The sequence below is a fragment of the Hemibagrus wyckioides genome, linkage group LG25 (genome assembly GCF_019097595.1).
Source record: "Hemibagrus wyckioides isolate EC202008001 linkage group LG25, SWU_Hwy_1.0, whole genome shotgun sequence".
Taxonomy (NCBI): domain Eukaryota; kingdom Metazoa; phylum Chordata; class Actinopteri; order Siluriformes; family Bagridae; genus Hemibagrus; species Hemibagrus wyckioides.
In genome coordinates, this window is record NC_080734.1 from 6252540 (window position 1) to 6271581 (window position 19042).

Below are 19042 nucleotides of genomic sequence, written 5' to 3' on the forward strand. Positions count from 1 at the left end.
AGGACGTTTGAGTGATTGTCTTTAGGAAGTTCCGAGATATTTTAGGCACAACTTTCTTTATCTGCTAAGCAACAAGAAGAAAATCATCTTTTTGTCTTTAAAACCTGACACTGTTGCCATCATTTTCTTGAACTGATCTAAAAATTCCCAGCCAAAGGTATCTTAAAATTCTTAAAACGTCAGGAACAATCAATCAGGTCTAAAGTGTGCTTTCTGAAGCCCACAAACTCAGAAACTGCCGGACGAATCTTGCAGAAATCTTCCATCTTGCACCAAATTTTCCACTCTACAACCCTCACTGTGGAGTTTCAGGGTGCCATTACTTTTGCTCTGATCAAACGGCTGATGTGAATCTTAAACACGAAAAATCTTTTGCATTTTATTGAGTTTGACAAAACGTTCATTAAATTTGTGTTTAATTAAAATTATTGAGTGAATTATTGAACCTGTGGAATCCGCGTGAAAAAAATCGTCAATGGATCAAGCCTCCTGTTAAACATAAATGTATTTATGGAATAATTTACATTTACGGTATTTGGCAGATGCCCTTATCTACAGCAGCTTACAATTTATCTCATTTTCAGTTAAGGGCCTTGCTCAGGGGCCCAGCAGTGGCAGCTTAGATGGACCTGGGATTCAAACTTACAACCTTCTGATCAGCAGTCCTCAAACACTAAGCTACCACATTTACTTGTATCTGGTTTGACTCAGGAAGCATCATGGGAGGTCCAAACATCCACCAAAAAACTGCACCAAAGTGGCTTTGTGGACACACTGAACTATTTTTTTTTTTTACTGGTAACAAGAGCACACTGGTCGCGAGAACATCGTTGCTGGGATCAGATCATCAGGGCAGAATCAAAGGGTTTCTCAAAACAACTGTTTTCCTTTCCATCAACTTACAGGCAAATAGGGGGAAAAAAAAGGAAAACAAGCAGATGCAGCAGCAGTCATTAAGATACTCTCGAGAAGGCTCACTTCAAACGGTGCTTCTTGCAGCAGCCTGAAGACCTCAAACGGAATGCAGAATGGCCTTTAAATAAATCAGGAACCTATTTAGTGCTTTTAGGTTAATAACCAAACACATCTCCGCAAACACAGTCCAGGCGTTAACCCCCTGTCGAGTCTGATAAGTCCACTCGCTCGCTGCTCTCCTGCTTGCACTGGCTCATTATATTATCGCAAGCACATCCCCCTGAAGCTCAGGCACGGTTAGGAAGTACCGCTACTGAACGAGCTGACGGAGTTTTCGGCTCCTGTTTCGAAAGCCTGATAAATTTTTCACCCTGCCGCAACTAGAAACCTTGCAAAACACTTTCATCCAGACACACACACACACATATATTCAGAGTGGTGCAGGTTAAAATAATACCTCCACCCTTAACTTAAGGGTTAATATGTTTATCCTGCTGTGTGTTGGTGCTACACTGAAATCATTCCCCTGAGAAGAGAATGGGGATCAAATTTAGACCACTTTAATTCTATGTGACGAAAGGCTGCTCTCTAGATCACTAGTGAGGGCACTGATCGGTCGCTGAGAGGCGGCCATTTTAAGGGCTTTCTCTCTTCTTCTCAAACATAAAATCCTTCCAGTGCACTGGAACGTTCGATCTATATAAAAAAAATCCCACAATACACTGCAGAATTAAGGAGCATCGATGCTGACTTCTTATATTTTCTAAAGCATGACCCAAACTCTCAGCCGACTTCTTTTACACGTGTAAGCAGCTTATCATTGTTGCAGCTCTCTCTACTCTGATTACTTATGTTAGAATGTTTAAGAATATTTTTTAAAATTCACTAGCTAGCCTACGATCCTGCCTGAAGTAGCATGACAAACAAAAAGCAAGTGATTAAGCCAGCATATAAACCTTAAATATCTGATATGTTTAGTTTAGTTTTTTTACCCAGGTGACCGATCATCAGTGTCCTTGATGTGTTTGACTCACCACCTAGGGAGCTAGAGAGTGGATTGAGACACAAGTTTTATTTCGAGCTCCTTAAAACAAAAGGCCAAGCACTTCTTATATTATTTCCATCGAGGTCGTATTACTGAGAATTTTAATGTTCAAATCCCCGTCACAGGTAAGAAAGGGAAAAAAACAAAAAAAACCACGTTATTGATGTGGCATAATAAAGTCATTTTCCCACTGCAATTAAACTTTCATCCGGTTTGCTGCTGTGGTCCTGTGCGTTTCTTAAAATGAAATTTTCAGGGACAAGAAAGATTTTTAACTGCAGCAAAGGTGCAAAAATGTAATTAGTGTATATGACAGTGGCGATGAAGGTCCTGGAGGTCAGTGCAGATATTTGCAGGTTTTATTGCCAAGCCCCATGGTAGGTGGTAGAACACACAGAAATCCTTCATAATGAGAACATCTAACACAAGTATACTTGGGGGGAAAAAAAAATCCAGATTACAACAAAAGATGCAATAATTTTTTATTTCTTTTTTAAATCCATCACTGCAGGATTTCAGGGTAAATTTGACGAGTAGATAAACTCATAAACAAGCAGAACTTGACACCAAGGACATTGACGAGGATGCAGTCTCGAAATTACAAATAAAAATACACTTCAAACAGAATGAAAAACTATTTCAGCCGTGACCTGGACCCTGTCTAAATCACGTTCAAGATCTAATCACTTCTGCTGATGATATCATTCCAATGACCATTCCTTATAAATCCTGCAAACGTTCATCTGAGATATCGTCCTGACGAGAACTTATGAACAAACTTATGAACAAAAGTTATTTATAAATCTCTCTCTGGTATCACCCAGATGAGGATGAGGTTCCCCTCAAGGTTTCTTCCTCACATCATCTCAGGGAGTTTTTCCTCACTGCAGTCACCTCTGTCTTTATATTTATCATTAGGGTTAAATAAAAAAACTAAATAAACTTTATCATTTATATTCATAATTTTTGTAATTCCTGTAAAGCCTCTTTGCGACAACATTGGCTGTTAAAAGGACTTTAATTGAACTTATTCACTGTGATTGAAAAGTGTACAAGAAATAAAAGTTGTTTGTGAGCTTCTGACCTTCTGTATGCGTAACTAGAAGCTGCTTGGGACCAGAAATTGTTTGCGCTATATATTTGAGAGACAGAACTGCGCCGGAGATGAGATAGCGGGACTCGAGGCTAAAAATTGGACCTTGGTAGGGCTATCTGGATCAGGCGATGATCAGACATTTGATCAGACGATGATTATAAATAGCCAGTGTAATGAGTGATTGAAGGCCATTACACTTTCATGTTGGATGGAGAGTGTTGGATCCTGTTGGGGGATGTGGTAGCTTAGTGGTTAAGGTGCTGGTTTACTGTGAGTTTGAATCCCAGGTCCATCAAGCTGCCACTGCTGGGCCCCTCAGTAAGGTCCTTAACCCTCAATTGCATCAAAAAATTAGACAAAAATGTATGTCGCTTTGGATAAGGACATCTGTCAAATGCCAAAAATGTAAATGTGCCTGAAAAAAAGAAAATAAGAAGATCTACTGAGGGCAAGAAGCCTTTATTATCGCCACACATTCATTACAGAACAGTGGAATTCTTTTCTTCACATATTCCAGCTGAGGAAGTTGGGGTCAGAGTGCAGGGGCGGCTATGATACAGCACCCCTGGAGCAGAAAGGGTTAAGGGCCTTGCTCAATTGCCCAACAGTGGCAGCTTGGTGCTGCTGGGGCTTGAACCCCAATCCTCCAATTAACAACCCAGAGCCTTAACCATTTTAACCACTTAAACTGTGAAGGTCAAAGTGGTAAAAGTTTACAAAAAGTTTATAGTAGTGAGGGATTCTGAGAAATCTCCAGGTTTCGGATTCTTGAAGCTGGATCCTAAACACGCTGAAGCAAAAATGTTATGAAGCTGAAATAAAGACAACGGCCACACTTACTGCTGTGTGTGTGTGTTTTATATGCCTATAATCTTCAGGGAGCAGAACTCATGAGCAAACCAACCCGGCTGCCTGCCTCTTTCAGAAAAAAAAAACAAAACAAAAACAAAACAGAGGAGCGAGCTGCATCCATCACATCATGGTTTATTCAAACACAAGCTTCCATTAAGCAAACACCATCATGAATTAATAATACAGGTTTGACCTTTCTTTATTAATAGAAGACTTGGGTAGGTTATCCTGGGCTTACGGGTTACCACAGACGTGCGTTCGTGATACGGGTGATGGAGCGAGCCGAGGCGTAACACAAAAAGCATACAAATCTGCTGATACAGTTGATGCATTACAGCAATCCAGCTATGTCCTCTGAAGTGTGTGTGTGTGTGTGTGTGTGTGTGTGTGTGTGTGTGTGTAGGTCTGACACGAATGAATGCCATTGTCAGTCCACATTACTGGCCCCACTCCCAGGCTAAATGAAGGAGGTTAATCAAATTGGAGCTGTAAATTCCCTGGTCTGTCTTTTGGCTCAGTTCTGATTGGCTGCAGGCAAGCCATGAAAACGGCCCAGGGCTTTTTTTTTCTCTTTTAATAATACACTGGAAAAAGCTCAAGAAGCCTGATGAATGTTTTATAAAGTCCATTTTCTTGTCCTAGCCTCACCTCAAAGTGAACATCTTGCATCCTGACGAGAAGAGCGTGTAGGAAAAGTGATCCTTGGATTGATCTGAAGGATCTGACAGAAGCATAAAAACGTGTCAAATGGCTCAAGAACTTTTAAATTAATAATTCCACATGTGCCAAGAATTTTTTGCTAGTATTGATTATGTGGCGTTAAAGCTGTTTTGCCATTACTGTGGAATCTCTGCATACTAATGTTCTCCCTTATGAAGTTTTGCTTTAAGAATTGAAATTTTGCAAGAAATTTTCAGTATACGAACCGAACCGAACGCTGGCTAAATTGCGCCTACGTCTGGGAGCCTTTCAAAACCTGTTAGCGTCAGTGGAACGCCATGTGAAGCCAACCGAAGCAAGTTTCCGAATGTATTTTCAGTCATTGAAAGCTGTTTGGAAAGAGTCAACCCGCGATAACAACGTTGCCTTAGGGCATGCGTTCAAAAGCTAGGTGATTTTTCCAGGAGTTTTTTTGTTGACAGATTGGTGGCGTGGGTGGTCTGTTCTATTTTTAGCCCAAGCTTGGTGGCACGACTTCCTGTGAGGATCCTTGACATGGAATGCTTGGCTTGGGTCAGTTCTTTGTAAGCAGCCATACAGTTTACATATGCTTTATAGTGGTCATATTTTTTAAGCTTCTTTTGCTCAAAAACCGTTTCCAGCAATGTTGTGTAAGGCAAAGGCTATGCTTGGCTAGCTAGTGATCTACAAGATGATGTCGCTGATGGCAGGAAATATAAACTTTTCCTTCTGCTCAAAGAGAACAGTTTCCAAAGAAAGAATCAAATGGGTTTGACAGGTGAAAGTACCAAAGAACCGCCCGCAGTGTTCCTCCCACCGAGACCAATATCAACAAGTAGTCGAACAGAATTTCGGGTAATGTGTAAAACGGTCAACTAACTTCAACTAAAAAACAAAAAATGTCCAATTGGAAAGCACTTTAGAGCAAATGCCCATTATAAATATAAGGGGGGGGGGTTTGTTGTTTTTTTTTTTTTAGGAGTTTGCTCATGTTTGGTTGTGTCCATGTTTAGCATTGAATGTCTTTGTCATGTTCTACTCCACAGTGGTGGTTAATATGAAGCTCATATGAAAGTAGACACTCAGGACTTTAAGAATTTGTAGTGTTTCCTAAGTATTTCTGTTTTTCCCCTAGCCTACTAGGGGTGACAAATATCGATAGAAAAAAAAAAAAACAGTTTGTTTCTTTCCACAAAAATGTTTGTATCTCAAAAGTAAATGTTGATATCAAACCCATTTCTGCTCTCTGAGATGCCCCAAGTGCTTGCTTATCTAAAAAGCCACGCAAATTTAATCTTCAGCCAGTAAAATTCTGTGTAAGGTTCCCCAACAGAGGGAAAAACACATGTCTAAAACACACTGAAAGCCGACAGTCCTGACTCATTTTATATCAGACTCACAGCCTGAATATCATTCATTTGTTTAAACGTTTTTGTTCTTTGTTACCAATGTCCGATTTCTATTTGTCCGTTGGAATGGAACTCCACTGGACTGGTAAAACAGGGTTGAGAAAGAAAAACTAGACATTTTTCCAAAAGGTGTAGTCCAAGAAATGTGCGAGTAACGCAATACAGGCAAAGCTTACTGCGGGATGAATTGTGTAGCAGTCAGGTAGCAAATATCAAGCAAATGCTTCAGGCAGCATTTTCTGCTGAAACGTAGCGAAGTGTACAGAGAACTATTTCTCCAGCAAACGCACAGGTCATCTTTGGGCAGTGAAAACTTTCCAAAGTTTGAAACATTTGGGACAAGTCAAATCGATAGGAAAGGCAAGCAAACAAAAAGGTCTGTCAGCATTCGGAAATTCCACCAGGGTCGTGTTAAGGCTGCTGCGGAGCACAAAAACTCAACAAGCACACACCGATGAAATATAGACTCGTGGCTCTGCCTGCTGCTCCGAGAAGCAAATCTAAGAGCCGCTGCAGGAAAATGAATCACAGGCTCATGACAAGAGAAAAACCGCACACAGACACACAAAACACACGCACACACTCACCAAACAGATTACTGGAGTGGCCTTGCTTGGAGACGGGACGCAGCTCGTTGGAGCCCCAGGCGTAGCGCTTGTAATTATCCCAAGCAAACTGCATCATCTGAGGAGAGAAGAAAAAGAAAGAAAAAAAATGAGATAAGGCTTTAAAAGATCTCATTTGAATTAAAGCCAAAGAATGAAATATTTTGTGAAAGAAGCCATAACTAGGAGCCTTGGCATATACCTGCATCAGCCTTTCTTCTTATTTCAGTTTTTAAGACCCCCAAAAAAGCTCTGACTTCCTGCCATTGTTATTAAATATTGCTCTAGGAAACGTTCCTCACATCCCAGCTTCTCTGACTTTTAATCCTGCTAAACTTTGACAGAACCACAGCCGAGCTGAACCGCACGAAGACGATGCCGACAGAGTCTTTCGCTCCTGGCAGAGAAGAAGGACTCCAGATGTTCAGAAGTGCTCAGAGTGTACTACACAGATTAAAGGAAGACGCCGGCTGAGCAGCCGTGAGGAAAACATCAGTGACTTCATCCAAGGCGCTAAACGGATACATGCGGAGGTGGGGAATCGGTATTCGAAAAAGAAAACGCAAAACACTTACATCAGCGACCAGGAGGCCAAAGTATAAAACATCCTGAGAGTTTTACACAGCAGCAGTAAAACAACTGAAAGTAAAACAACTGAAAAGGTTGGATTTCCCTCACTGGCTTTCGGCTTTTTCAGAGACAGCTAATTAATCCGAAATGCTCTCATTCTTAATCTGAAATGGATTTATTTTTTTTCCCCCCAAACATTAGAACTTCTTGCTTTTAAAAATGCTCTAAAGATTGACAAGCAGAGCTATAAAAGCAAGCTCTTCACAAATCTCTTCGTAAAAATCTCTCTCCTGCCGTTTCTGGTCTACGTGAAGTCGTTTGCAGAGCAGCATGCGATCCGAACACCGGCTGATTGTCTCCTCTTAAATTAGATCAGTTTATCGACTGCTAGCTTAACTTGGATTGGGAGGCTTAATCGAGGCCGTGGCTGCCTCCGCTTTCCTTTGTATCCCTTGCTCGACTCTAACTAGAGAATTATCTTCAGAGGAGAAAACCAAGTACAAAATCGAGCTGCTCTGAGAACATCGGTGGTGGATTGGCGCTCCATCAGGCCTCCAATCTCCGCGTGATAAAACTGTAGAGAAGTGTATTGATTCTTAATCAAAGTTGTTAGCAATAACAAACAGCTCATGGTGCCTGCATAATCATCTCAACCATCTAAATCATCTATGGGATGTGGTAGCATAGAGGTTAAGGTTTTGGGCTACTGATCAGAAGGTTGTGAGCTTGAATCCCAGGTCCACCAAGCTGCCAATGCTGGGCCCTTGAGCAAGGCCCTTAACCTCTGGATAAGGGGGTTTGCCAAATGCTAGCAATGTGAATGTATATCATCAGCATTCGATCCACACATATTTGGAAAGAAAGTTTTCCGAAGCTGTCCAGTGATTTGCCCCTGAAGCAAACCTCCTTAATTAATGGAAGGTGTAGAGAATTTTTAATACCTGGATAGGTATACACCAAAATACTGAGCGCTCTCATTAGGGATGCATTTGTTGCTTGTTTGTGCTATGCCAGCTAAGTAACCTTCATCCTGCAGACAACAGCAGACACCCATGATGTCAAACAGTGACAAGGTTATGACCCGAGCTTCGTTACCGAGGTGGCAATGCCTCACGGGTCCTGGAAGAAATTGGGACATAATTTGCCGCCTCAGAAATACAAGACGAGAGAGCTGAGAATCCTCTGGGACAAACTGGGACTACCTAGTGACGAGCGAGGAACATCGACGTGGCTTGGCTTTGCCGCCAAACCCCACAATTATGTTATGAAATCTTAATCTCAGTTCTCTCCGTGTTTGTCTCGGTACGATTCGGACACGGAGCTGCCCGAAACGAACGAGGTCTCTGCAGGGTTAAAAGGATTCAGAGGAACCTGCAAGTTCTAAGTACACAGACAGCAGGACAATCTATAAAGCAATTTCCTAGCCTGTAGAGGTAATGCACAGGAATTTTATAAACATGCTTGGGTTTTCGCTGTGTGAATACAATTCGAGTTATCAATTCGCCATCCCTGATCACTAATACTTGACACAAATGTCTGGGAATCACATCACAGCCCACAGAGACTAATTTTCTTCTCAGTGTAAGCCTCCTACCTCAACCAGTTTCTATTGTTAAGACCATTCTGCTCTGTGAAAAGAGGGGACGCGGTACAGAAGCGGTGTTGTTTCGGGCTGAGTCAACAAAGACGGGCTTGCCAAACAGGATTTGGACGAGGAGGGAAGAGTGTGAATGGGCTTGTAGTCCAAGAAAAGATCTGAGAGTAGAGCTTTGTGGAGAGTTTAAATGAGAGAGCGGTTATGGGAGAAAGCAGGAAAGAGAAGGAGTTAATTAAAAAACAAGGAAATTAGGCTTTTTTTGGTGGTTCTTGGCAGACGAAGAGAAGCTGGTTGGAGAGAAACAAGCAGCTCAGAAGAAAGAAAGCAAGAACCACAGTTAGCTTCTTGGGACTGTTTTCATTCTCTGTATATTTTAATGGTAAGACATGAACATCTGAAACATGAGAAATGTCTAAATTCCTGCCTCTGTATGATTGATTCAGTCTATTGTTTTCCTTTGCTTCTGTTTAAACACATCTACACCTGTGTTTCCATCACACTAATCTCTACATCTCACTCATCTGGTTCCATGGTACCATAAGCAGCATAATTCGAGCCTGAGCCAAAAGACTTTCAACACGATCATGTTTCTAAAAATCAAACACAAGTCTAACATCCTTCACACTTTGCAGTAAATTTCCTCATGTTTCTTCCTGAGACAAACCAGAACTCCTGATCCTTGAATGGAGGAGAGCAGAAAGAAAACTGTGAAGATTTTCACCTGTACGGATACGACGTATAAAGAAGAGATGGGAGCAGCCTGTGTCAGGATGGCAGGAAGATGGATTTCCTTTCATTCAGCGATCGAAAATTTGGGCATCTGTCTTCATCAAGATGCATACGGAATCACTAAGCGCATTATGCAGATTGAGTTTACCATAAGAATTCAATTACCTTGAGAAAAAAGGCTGCGGAGCTGGCTTATTTTCATAACAATGTCTATTTAAATATGAAGCTAATTGTAGGAGGCCTGTGAAATAAACAGGCATAAACCCAGGAGCGTGATCCATATGAGAAGTGATGCTCAGATGGAGGACTTGCATCACCGTTTTGGATTGTTTACGAAGCATGATTTGAGTTTGTAACATGCCCTTGTTGAATTCTTGAATCTAATTCTAAATCTAAAAACAAAACTAATACAAATAAATACAAAATAAATAAATAAATTCACTCCAGTAAAATAAAATAAAAAAAATAAAATAATTACAAGCAGTTATAAGCAGTATATAAGCAGTTTTCTGACATGGAGAAAGTCTCGTCCCGTCTCTCATTATCCTGACATGCTCAAGATTGCTAAGTTGATACTAGTGAACAGGAACTAGCAAAATAAAAAAGTCCCTAATCTCAACTCATCTCCAGTTTTCTGCTCTCTCTCATCTTCGGGCAGTTTATACCCTGAACCAAACATTTCTGCAGTGTAGAAATCTCTAATCCCTTCATCCCATTCCTCAACGAGTACAATCTGCTCACAGCAGGCAAGCAGGCAAGCAGGCGGGCGCACAGGCAGGTGCTCTACTTCCAATTTAAGACTCTTAACTGAGTGAACGAATGTGTCTTGTTCTACACCGCTGCTCTCAGCGGTACTAAGGTGCGAGGAAACAAACAAGAAAACGCACCTATTTAACGTTCTATAGAACAGAGTAATCTCCTGCTTAAAGCCTTACAGGACCACAGATGAAATGAAATGAGAGGAGATGAGGAAAAAGCCGGAAAAACAAAAACCCACATCAACAGGGTGCATCCTTCATTTCAGCCCTGAGTGCCAGTGCAGGCAAGTAACTCCATGATGTCCCAACTGCCTCAGCTCTTATTACATATTCTTCATCCATCTGGCATCTATGTTAGGTAAGAAGAGGCAGACAGGAAGTCGGAATTTGTTTATGGCCTCACTCTAGGAATTCACAGAGGGTGGTTTTTTTGCGATTGCTCGATTCTGGTCCAGCTTTTGGGAAAATTTTAAATTTTGAGACTATTTTTGTGAAAAAAACAAGAACCTGTGAAAAACTTGTGTGAAAAATTTCCAAAAACTTTATGAAATCTATGTTTAAAGAATTTGAAAATTTTCTGAAACATTATGTGAAAATAATGTTAAACATTTTGTGCAAATTCTGCAAAAAACCTGTGTGAAAGCTTTTATTATTTATTTATTTATTTGTTTGTTTGTTTGTTTGTTTATTTATTTATTTATAGTAAAAACGGCTTGACTTGATTTTGGTGCAGCTTTTTTGAAAATTAAAAAGTTTGTGAATATTTGTGAAAATAATCCTACAAAAAAAATTGTGAAAGCCTTTATTTTTATTTATTTAATTTTAGTAAAAAAAACTGCTTGACTTGGTGAAATTGCAAGCACAGGAATCTTCTTTTTACCTACCAGAGAAGAGTGAAGTAGTTATGACAGCTGTACTCATATTCTACACACGTGAATCAAAGTATTCGGCTGAATGTGTGCGTGATTTTAAAAAATTTCAATCTCCTCCAAATATCAAATAGGCTTGCTTGATTTCTGGGAACGCAGAACCCAGAAATCCTGGAGGGACTGTCTAGGACTTGTGTCAAATGCCATGCAAACTAAATGTGAAAAGACAATTCTTCTAGCTTGAGTGACTTTATGACATCAGATATTAAAGGACCATTACAGATTCCCTGATTTGATTGTACATGCTTGTAATTTTTTGATAAAACGCAGGCAATCAACCATCGTGGGCCATTATTTGCAGAAAAAACGTGAACAGGAAGTCATTTAAATAAAAAATAAAACCCTAGAGCCAACTAGAACATGAATGTAGGTGGTAATTACAGGTGTTTGCAGTACGGATTGTCCAAAATCACACAACATAGTGGTGTTTCATTCTCTAAAGCAACAGCACAAGTGAATGCAGAATACAGTTTATCTCCAGGTGAATGGTTACAAATGTCATAAGTTAGATTTCTAATCAAAAGCTTTGTAATTAAAAAAAGGGAATAAATGGGAGAAAAAACTGCAAAGTTTGATTGATGATTGTCTCTGAAAGAAAAGTAATGAAATTGAGAGCATAGATTTCAGGTTGTTCTTTACATCCAGTCATCTTCAGTAGCTGTTTACTGCTCAGGGTCACACTGGATCCAGAAACCCGTCCCAGGATAACAGGATGTAAGGTGGAAGAACACCGTAGACGAGATCTCAGACCATGACAGGACAGCAAGAAAGCACTCATTCAGACTAAATGGTAATTTATTGTAGTCATTCCATCTACCAGCATGTTTTTGTGAAGGGATTGGAATCCGGAGAACCAGGAGGAAACCCATACAAGCACAAGGAGACCATCCTAAGCTTCAGCTACATTAATATTGCTATTAAAACCTTTAAACCATTCCTTTTAATAAGTGTCTTGTGCAGTCATGATGTTGATCAGCATTGAAATATGATTTCTGAGCCCTACATCATTTACACAAAAAAAATGTAAAAACAACAATTAAATAAAATAATGTAAGTTTAATAAAAATAAATATAAATACATTTAAAATTAAATAAAAAACAAAATAAATGCCAAAATAAAGAAAGAAAATTAAATAAAAAGTATAAATAAATAAATCAAATATTTGAAATCAAATAAAATTAATAAACCACTAAAAATAAACAAATAAATGCAAAAATTAAATAAAAACGTAAGTTAAATACAATATATGAATAAATAAATCAAATAAGAAATATTCAAATAAAAGATTAAACTAAATGAATAAATTCAAGCTCCACTAAAATGATGCAGCATTTCAGGGTGGATGGACTGTATTGTACAGTGAGGTTATGAACGTGAATATGGCGTCCAGTCTCAGCCCGCTATCCAGGAGCGTATTCTCAAGGTGATGGCAGGTGGGCTGGAACAGCTGTTCATAACTGCAGTGGCACGGCTCGAGAGCTCTTGCCATGCGAAGTGCAGGCAGCTCTGAAATGCCAGGGTATTTAAACCAGGAGTAAGTGTTTCTCAAGTGCAGAACAATGACTCTTTGAACAGCCATAAGGCAGAAATAAAATACACCTGTCGTGTTTATGTACAGCGCAGCCGGACGCTTGAGGAAAAAAAAATAAAGAAAATCTGTGATTCCTTTATCATCGCAAGCCGGTTAGATGTTTTAGAGCACATGACACATACATATCATAAAGATAGTGGAATATGTGTGTGTATGGTCATCAGGTTTGGTTATTGATCTACAAATGGAAAGCATGTGATGTTTTTGTTTTTTTTTAACTAAATTACCTGATGATTGAGAGAATGATCAGCATGGAGAAGGAAACTGGAAAGATCTACTGTTTTTTGGGACTGTTTGCTGGAGAAGAAAATAAAACGCTTCATTTTGCTGTGTTTTTTTTTTTTTCTTTTTCAAAATTTGTGCTTTTTTCAAGAAAAATGCTTGAATTTGTTTTTGCTTTTTTTGCAGAAAAATGCTTTAAATTTTGTGGGGGTTTTTTTTGTTGTTGTTGTTGCAAAAACTACTTTAATTTGTGCCAGAAAAATGCTTGAAATTGTGTTTTATTTCTTTGGTTAAACTGTTTGAATTTTTTTTGCAGAAAAATGCTTGAAAGTGTTTTGGGTTTTTTTTGGTTGGGGGGGGGGGGGGCTGTTTGATTTGTGCTTTCTTTTCCAGAAAAATTGTGGGGTTTTTTTTGAGAAAACTGCATGGATTAATGAAATCACAAGTAGAGGATTCTTCTTCTAAGCTCCTACCAGCAAAGACCCATACATAAAAACTTTCTCTGAGAGCTCTACTCCTGTTCCACACACATGAATGAAAGAGAGCATTGGCTGAATGAGCGTTTCGATGACGTGACGAAACGCATCACGCCCCTGAACCTGCACGCAATCTACGTCTGTCATTTAAAAAAAAAAAAAAAAAAAAAAAAAAAAACGCAAGCTGCTCCGAATATCATGGGGTTGTTGTATTTCTTTCATTTCTGCGATTGCAAAATCGTAAAATCCTGGAAGTGAAATGTACAAATACGTCAGCACAATGTAGCAGAATAACATAGCCAAAAAAACGCCCGGGAAGTGAGGAAGTACTCTGCAGCATGTGCCGTTTGGGAAACCGCTTCTGCCTTGCCAGGAAATTGCTGCAGTCAGAAAGAAAACCTCATTGCATAAGAACTGCTCGATGGAAACGAGGGTGTGGTGATATAATCAATATCTTGCGGAGGCAGGATGTGGCCAGTGCAAAGGCTGATTTCATTTTTATCGTCTTTGATCGTCTCTTCAGTGAATCATAAAAAAAGTGCAGTGAGGAACATCTCATTATCTCTGTCTAAGCAGGGCTGGTTAAGCGGGAATGAAAGTGTGGGATTTCTAAAGAAATGCAGACATCCTGCTGTAATTAACACCAACAGCTCTGGTTCTTATGCCTGCAAACGCACATCACTTTAACAAGTGATTACAAAGAGAACAGAACAGCATCTGATCTTCAGCTAAGATACAACAATGAAACTGCCAAGCTGACAGACAGCGAGAAAAACCTTATCAGTGAAGTAAAGCGCAATCGTTTTGATCGTTCATTCTTTTTCAGGAGGAAATGGATAACATGACCACACGCACATATCAACAATCCAACATGGCCCAGGTAAAGTTACTAACTAACTAACAAGTCAACAACATTCTACTCGAGTTCTTGGAACTGTGCTGTTTCCTGATAAGGTTTTTTCTTTCTGAAGAAGACTGGTGGAGCGTGAATGCTGTTTTTGAACCAGATAACCGATCCCTGATCGTCTTTTAAATGGTGATGAAGTATGGAGTCTGCAATCTCCACCATATAATAATAATACATTTTATTTATAGGCGCCTTTCTCAACACCCAAGGACACCGAACAATGAGTTACAAAACAAAGCACATAGAAACAATACAACAAAAAACAAGCAACAATAACAAAATAAATAAATAATAAAAAAAAATAATACAGAAGACTGTGACTGTGTGAGAGGGCAAGTAAGATTTAGGAAGAGTAAGCAAGCTTAAACAGGTGAGACTTGAGTCTAGATTTAAAGATAGACAGAGAGTCAAGGTTACGGATGTCTGGAGGTAAAGAGTTCCAGAGCCGGGGAGCAGAGCAACAGAAAGCCCTCTTCCCCATGGTGGCGAGACGAGCAGAAGGCACAGAAAGTTGAAGAGAAGAGGCAGATCTAAGAGAACGAGAGCGAACATGAATATGGAGAAGATCAGACAAGTAAGAAGGGGCAAGATTGTGAATAGCTTTAAAAGTGAGAAGAAGAATCTTAAAAAGTCTATGCGAAGCTTGACCGGAAGCCAGTGAAGCTGCTGCAGAACCGGAGTGATGTGGTGAGTTTTAGTGATGATACGAGCTGCTGAGTTTTGAACCAGTTGAAGTTTAAGAAGAGATTTATGAGAGAGACCAAAAAGAAGGGAGTTACAATAGTCAATACGTGAGGTAACAAGATTGTGAACAAGAATACAGTAGCATTCTGTGTAAGGGAAGGACGAAGACGGTTGATATTACGTAGATGGAAATACGCAGACCGCGTATGCTGAAAATATGCTGAAAAACACACCTGGCTCTAATTACTACTGTATTTAATGTTTCTACTTGTGCACCGTTTTGTCCGGGGAAGGAGTCGTTATGGTTTAAAACTCGGTTTCTACATCTGGACAGTGAAGGCTCAATTTTATGAGATCAACAAATCACTTCAGAATTCTGTGGCTGAGTTATTGCTCAATCTCATAATAAAAATAAATAAATAAATAATAATATTTAAAAAAATAAGTACAGGTTAGTGTGTTTGTTTAGGATAATGGCATAAATAAATAATATTTTTAAAAAAATGTTTACTTATTAATTTGGTATATATTATATATTATATATATTATATATCAAATTAATAAGTACATTTTTTAAATATTATTATAATATATAAACTAATAAATATTATGTTTATAATATACTGTAATAAATATCATAATGTAATTATAATTATTATAATAATAATTATTATTATTATACATGTTATAATATTTATAATTAAATAATAATTTATTTTGGGTCTTGTGCTTGCATTTTTATTTATTTTTTTGTAAAGTTGTTTTTTTTCCCCATTTCTTTGCATCAAGCAACAAACCCAAACCGTGTCTTCATTAAATTCCATGTATTTTTTTCCCCAAAATGTTAAACATTTTCGACATGTGAAGATTTATTTATTTCTATTACTTTTAAACATTTTATCTTGTTTTAACTCATGGCCATCTTATTTTTTTAATGATTTAATGAAAATCTAAAGACTGGATGTGTGTATAAAATATTTATGCATGAAAGTGTTTAATTATTTATTTTTTAGCACAGTTATTTTATTTTATCACACACATTCATATTGTATTTCACGCTGGGGAAATTTCAGGATGATATTATCCCTGTCAGCAAGATGGAAACCCACACAGACATGAGGAGAACTGGGATGTGGTAGTTTAGTGGTTTAGATGTTGGACTACTGATGGGAAGGTTGTGAGTTTGAATCCCAGGTCCACCAAGCTGCCACTGCTGGGCCCCTAAGCAAGGCCCTTAACCCTTAATTGCACAGTTGTATAAAATAAGTCATAATGCGAGTTGCTCTGGATAAGAGCGTCTGCCAAAAGGCCAAAAATGAATGAATGTAAAACTGAACCCTAAACCCTGGAGCTGAGATGGCAAAGCAACCTGCAGCTCCATGGTGCCACATATAACAGTAACAGTTTAACTTCCACGTCCAATAGACTACAGCCATAAAGTGTGCCATTATCCTAAACAAACACACTAACCTGTACTAGGCTTTCTGTTCGTACTGTGAACATTTCGTTAACCTGGGGTCTTTTTATAAATCAATAACCTGCCAGAGAGGAGAACAAGCTTCTGGTGTGAGCGATTACATCCTTTCCACGACTCCTTTAATATCGCATTACGGCAGTGAGAACCTAATGAGAAAGCGGGAACAGATCTCCAGACTAATGAACAGAGTGTGACTTTGGCTCCTACGTGGCGGCTCGGGGGCCATACCGAAACGAACACGCTCTCTAATAAAACGCTGACGAGCCTAAAACGCCACTAATCTGGTTTCAGCAGGTGTAAAATTTACAGTTGGATCCAATAAACCAGGAAGAGTTCTGCGAAGTATACAGCAGGCCTGGTGACTGCTATTACATCACACACACACAGCCCATGTCCTGTTATCTTCCCCTGAGCAAAGGCACAGCAGTTTAACGACCCTGTTGAATAATCTATATCCAGCTGTCCTTTCGCACGAGCGAGATCCTGCTGGTTGTGCATCCGGTGAGTTTGTGTGGTCCTTAGAAATGTGGGATCTCTTCAGCTGAGAAATATTACAGAACCACAGACTTGCTTATAAAAATATGGCTTAATAAAAGAACTGAGCAGTTATATATCACGTCATATTTAGTTACTGTACCATTTTTCTAATATATTGTGTATATCAGTAATTTTATAACTGCACAGAACAAAAAACGCCTGATTGGTTGTTTAATTTAATTCTTTAAAATGTGTCTTATAGCTATATTTAATAGATTATTTAACTTCTATTTTATTTTATTGTATTTAATTTTCTTATTATTTTTTAAGTTTTAATTGGACATTTATTTTATTTAATAGATTATAGATTATATTTAATTTTAGGTTTATTTTATGCATTATTTTGTTTTTTTATTTTACTTATTTTTGTTATGTATTTTTTGTTTTATTTTGTTTATATTTCATTATTGCATTTTTTTGTTTTATTTTACTTTAATTTTTTTTATTTTAGCTTTATTTTATTTTGTGTTTTTAGTTGCTTTTTAGTCTTCATTTTATTTTGGAGAATTGAATTAAAAAGGATCACAGAAATATCTTAAAACATAGTGATAATACGATTTCTTTGTCTTCCTCACATCCTACACTCTCAAATTTAACCGACATAACCGGACTTTTAAAGCTTTCTCCGAAAAATGCATTACACCCCATGGACCCTTCCAGGTAAAAATATTGTAAACACTAAAACGCCACTGGGATTAATACTCATAGCACCACCCAAACAACCAGGAAGTCTACAATCTGGTATATTTTCTTCTGAGCATTTAGTTGATCCCCATCACCAGTGAGTCCCAGGAAACCTGTACATGGACAAGTGCCTGGAGAACAGGTGCAGCTCAAGAGGTAAGCATGAGCCACATTGGCACAAGGTCCACATCCCTCCTGGCACACCGTACACACACAGGTTTACTCTCTCTAGGACAGAGTTTCATTGATATGCTGCCAAGCCCAGGGTCTCCAGAGGTAGCATGGCCTCGTGGCTGAACACAAGAAGCCAAGTAAAGTTACAGCCCTTCGCCTGGCACTCTGAAGCAGTGCTGAGTGGTGACTGCAGGCCGCAGAGTGCCATCATCTTCATTAAAAAAAAAAGCTATAAAAATAATATATTCAACGGCGCGCACATGAAAACTATAAAAGATTAAAACGACTTGCGGCAACAATCATCTGGATTTCTGTAAAGTTGCTCTGTGACCATGTCTTCTGTTAAAGCGCTATAAAAACCCACCCTGAATTGAATTTAATGCTACATGATGCATATCTCTGTACATTTATGCAAATCAAGTTTATAGAACACTTAATCAGGAAGGATTCCACCCTCCATGCTAATAAATTTCAGAATGTTTCTCTGGGCCTTTATGTTAAGCTTTATTAGCCTAGAAATCAAATCAATCGATCTCCGAGCATAAGATGAACAAAACGCTTCTAAACAAAACGAATCCCAGGTTACGAGAGGTTGTTGATTATTTTCCTACAACAGTATGCCCATGAGTATTTTATTCCTTATGTATCAAAGTGTCATTGTAAAGCTTGTTGGGTTCTTATGGGAATGGAGTAGACTGCTGGTAACTTACGTACATGAAATAAGGACCTCCAACACGAAGAAAACCAATAAAGTCCTGGCTGAAGGCAAATCTCTTTAGTCCTTCCCCCTACACTAAAACAACCGAGTTAAGCATCGCAAGGGCAGATTGGACAAGGGCAACTTTATCAGAACTCCTCCACTTGTCTTCACCTTGTGCCTCTACAAACCCGACAGCTCTTTGCCTTGTGTACAGGAGACGTTACAAACTACACAATTACACCTTATTGCTTTTCTTGAAACAAGGAATGGATTTTTTTTCCCTCTCGATTTGAGAAAGGAGTTCATTGAGCGTGACAAATTAGAGCATGCCATTCCTCGTACGCAGATATCCTCATACTCCGAGTCGATCTGAAGCAGAAGCCACACATGGTGAGGGTCAGGA

The 19042-nt window shown here is 38.9% G+C and overlaps 1 protein-coding gene across 1 annotated transcript in view; it reads right to left on the reverse strand.

Moving 5' to 3' along the window:
• Window positions 1-19042, reverse strand: part of man1a1 (mannosidase, alpha, class 1A, member 1) — a 121141-nt gene that overhangs the window by 93697 nt on the left and 8402 nt on the right. The window contains exon 2 of the mRNA XM_058378935.1: window positions 6586-6682. Within this exon, the coding sequence (XP_058234918.1) occupies window positions 6586-6682 (97 nt within the window). The remainder of the gene's footprint in view (window positions 1-6585; window positions 6683-19042) is intronic.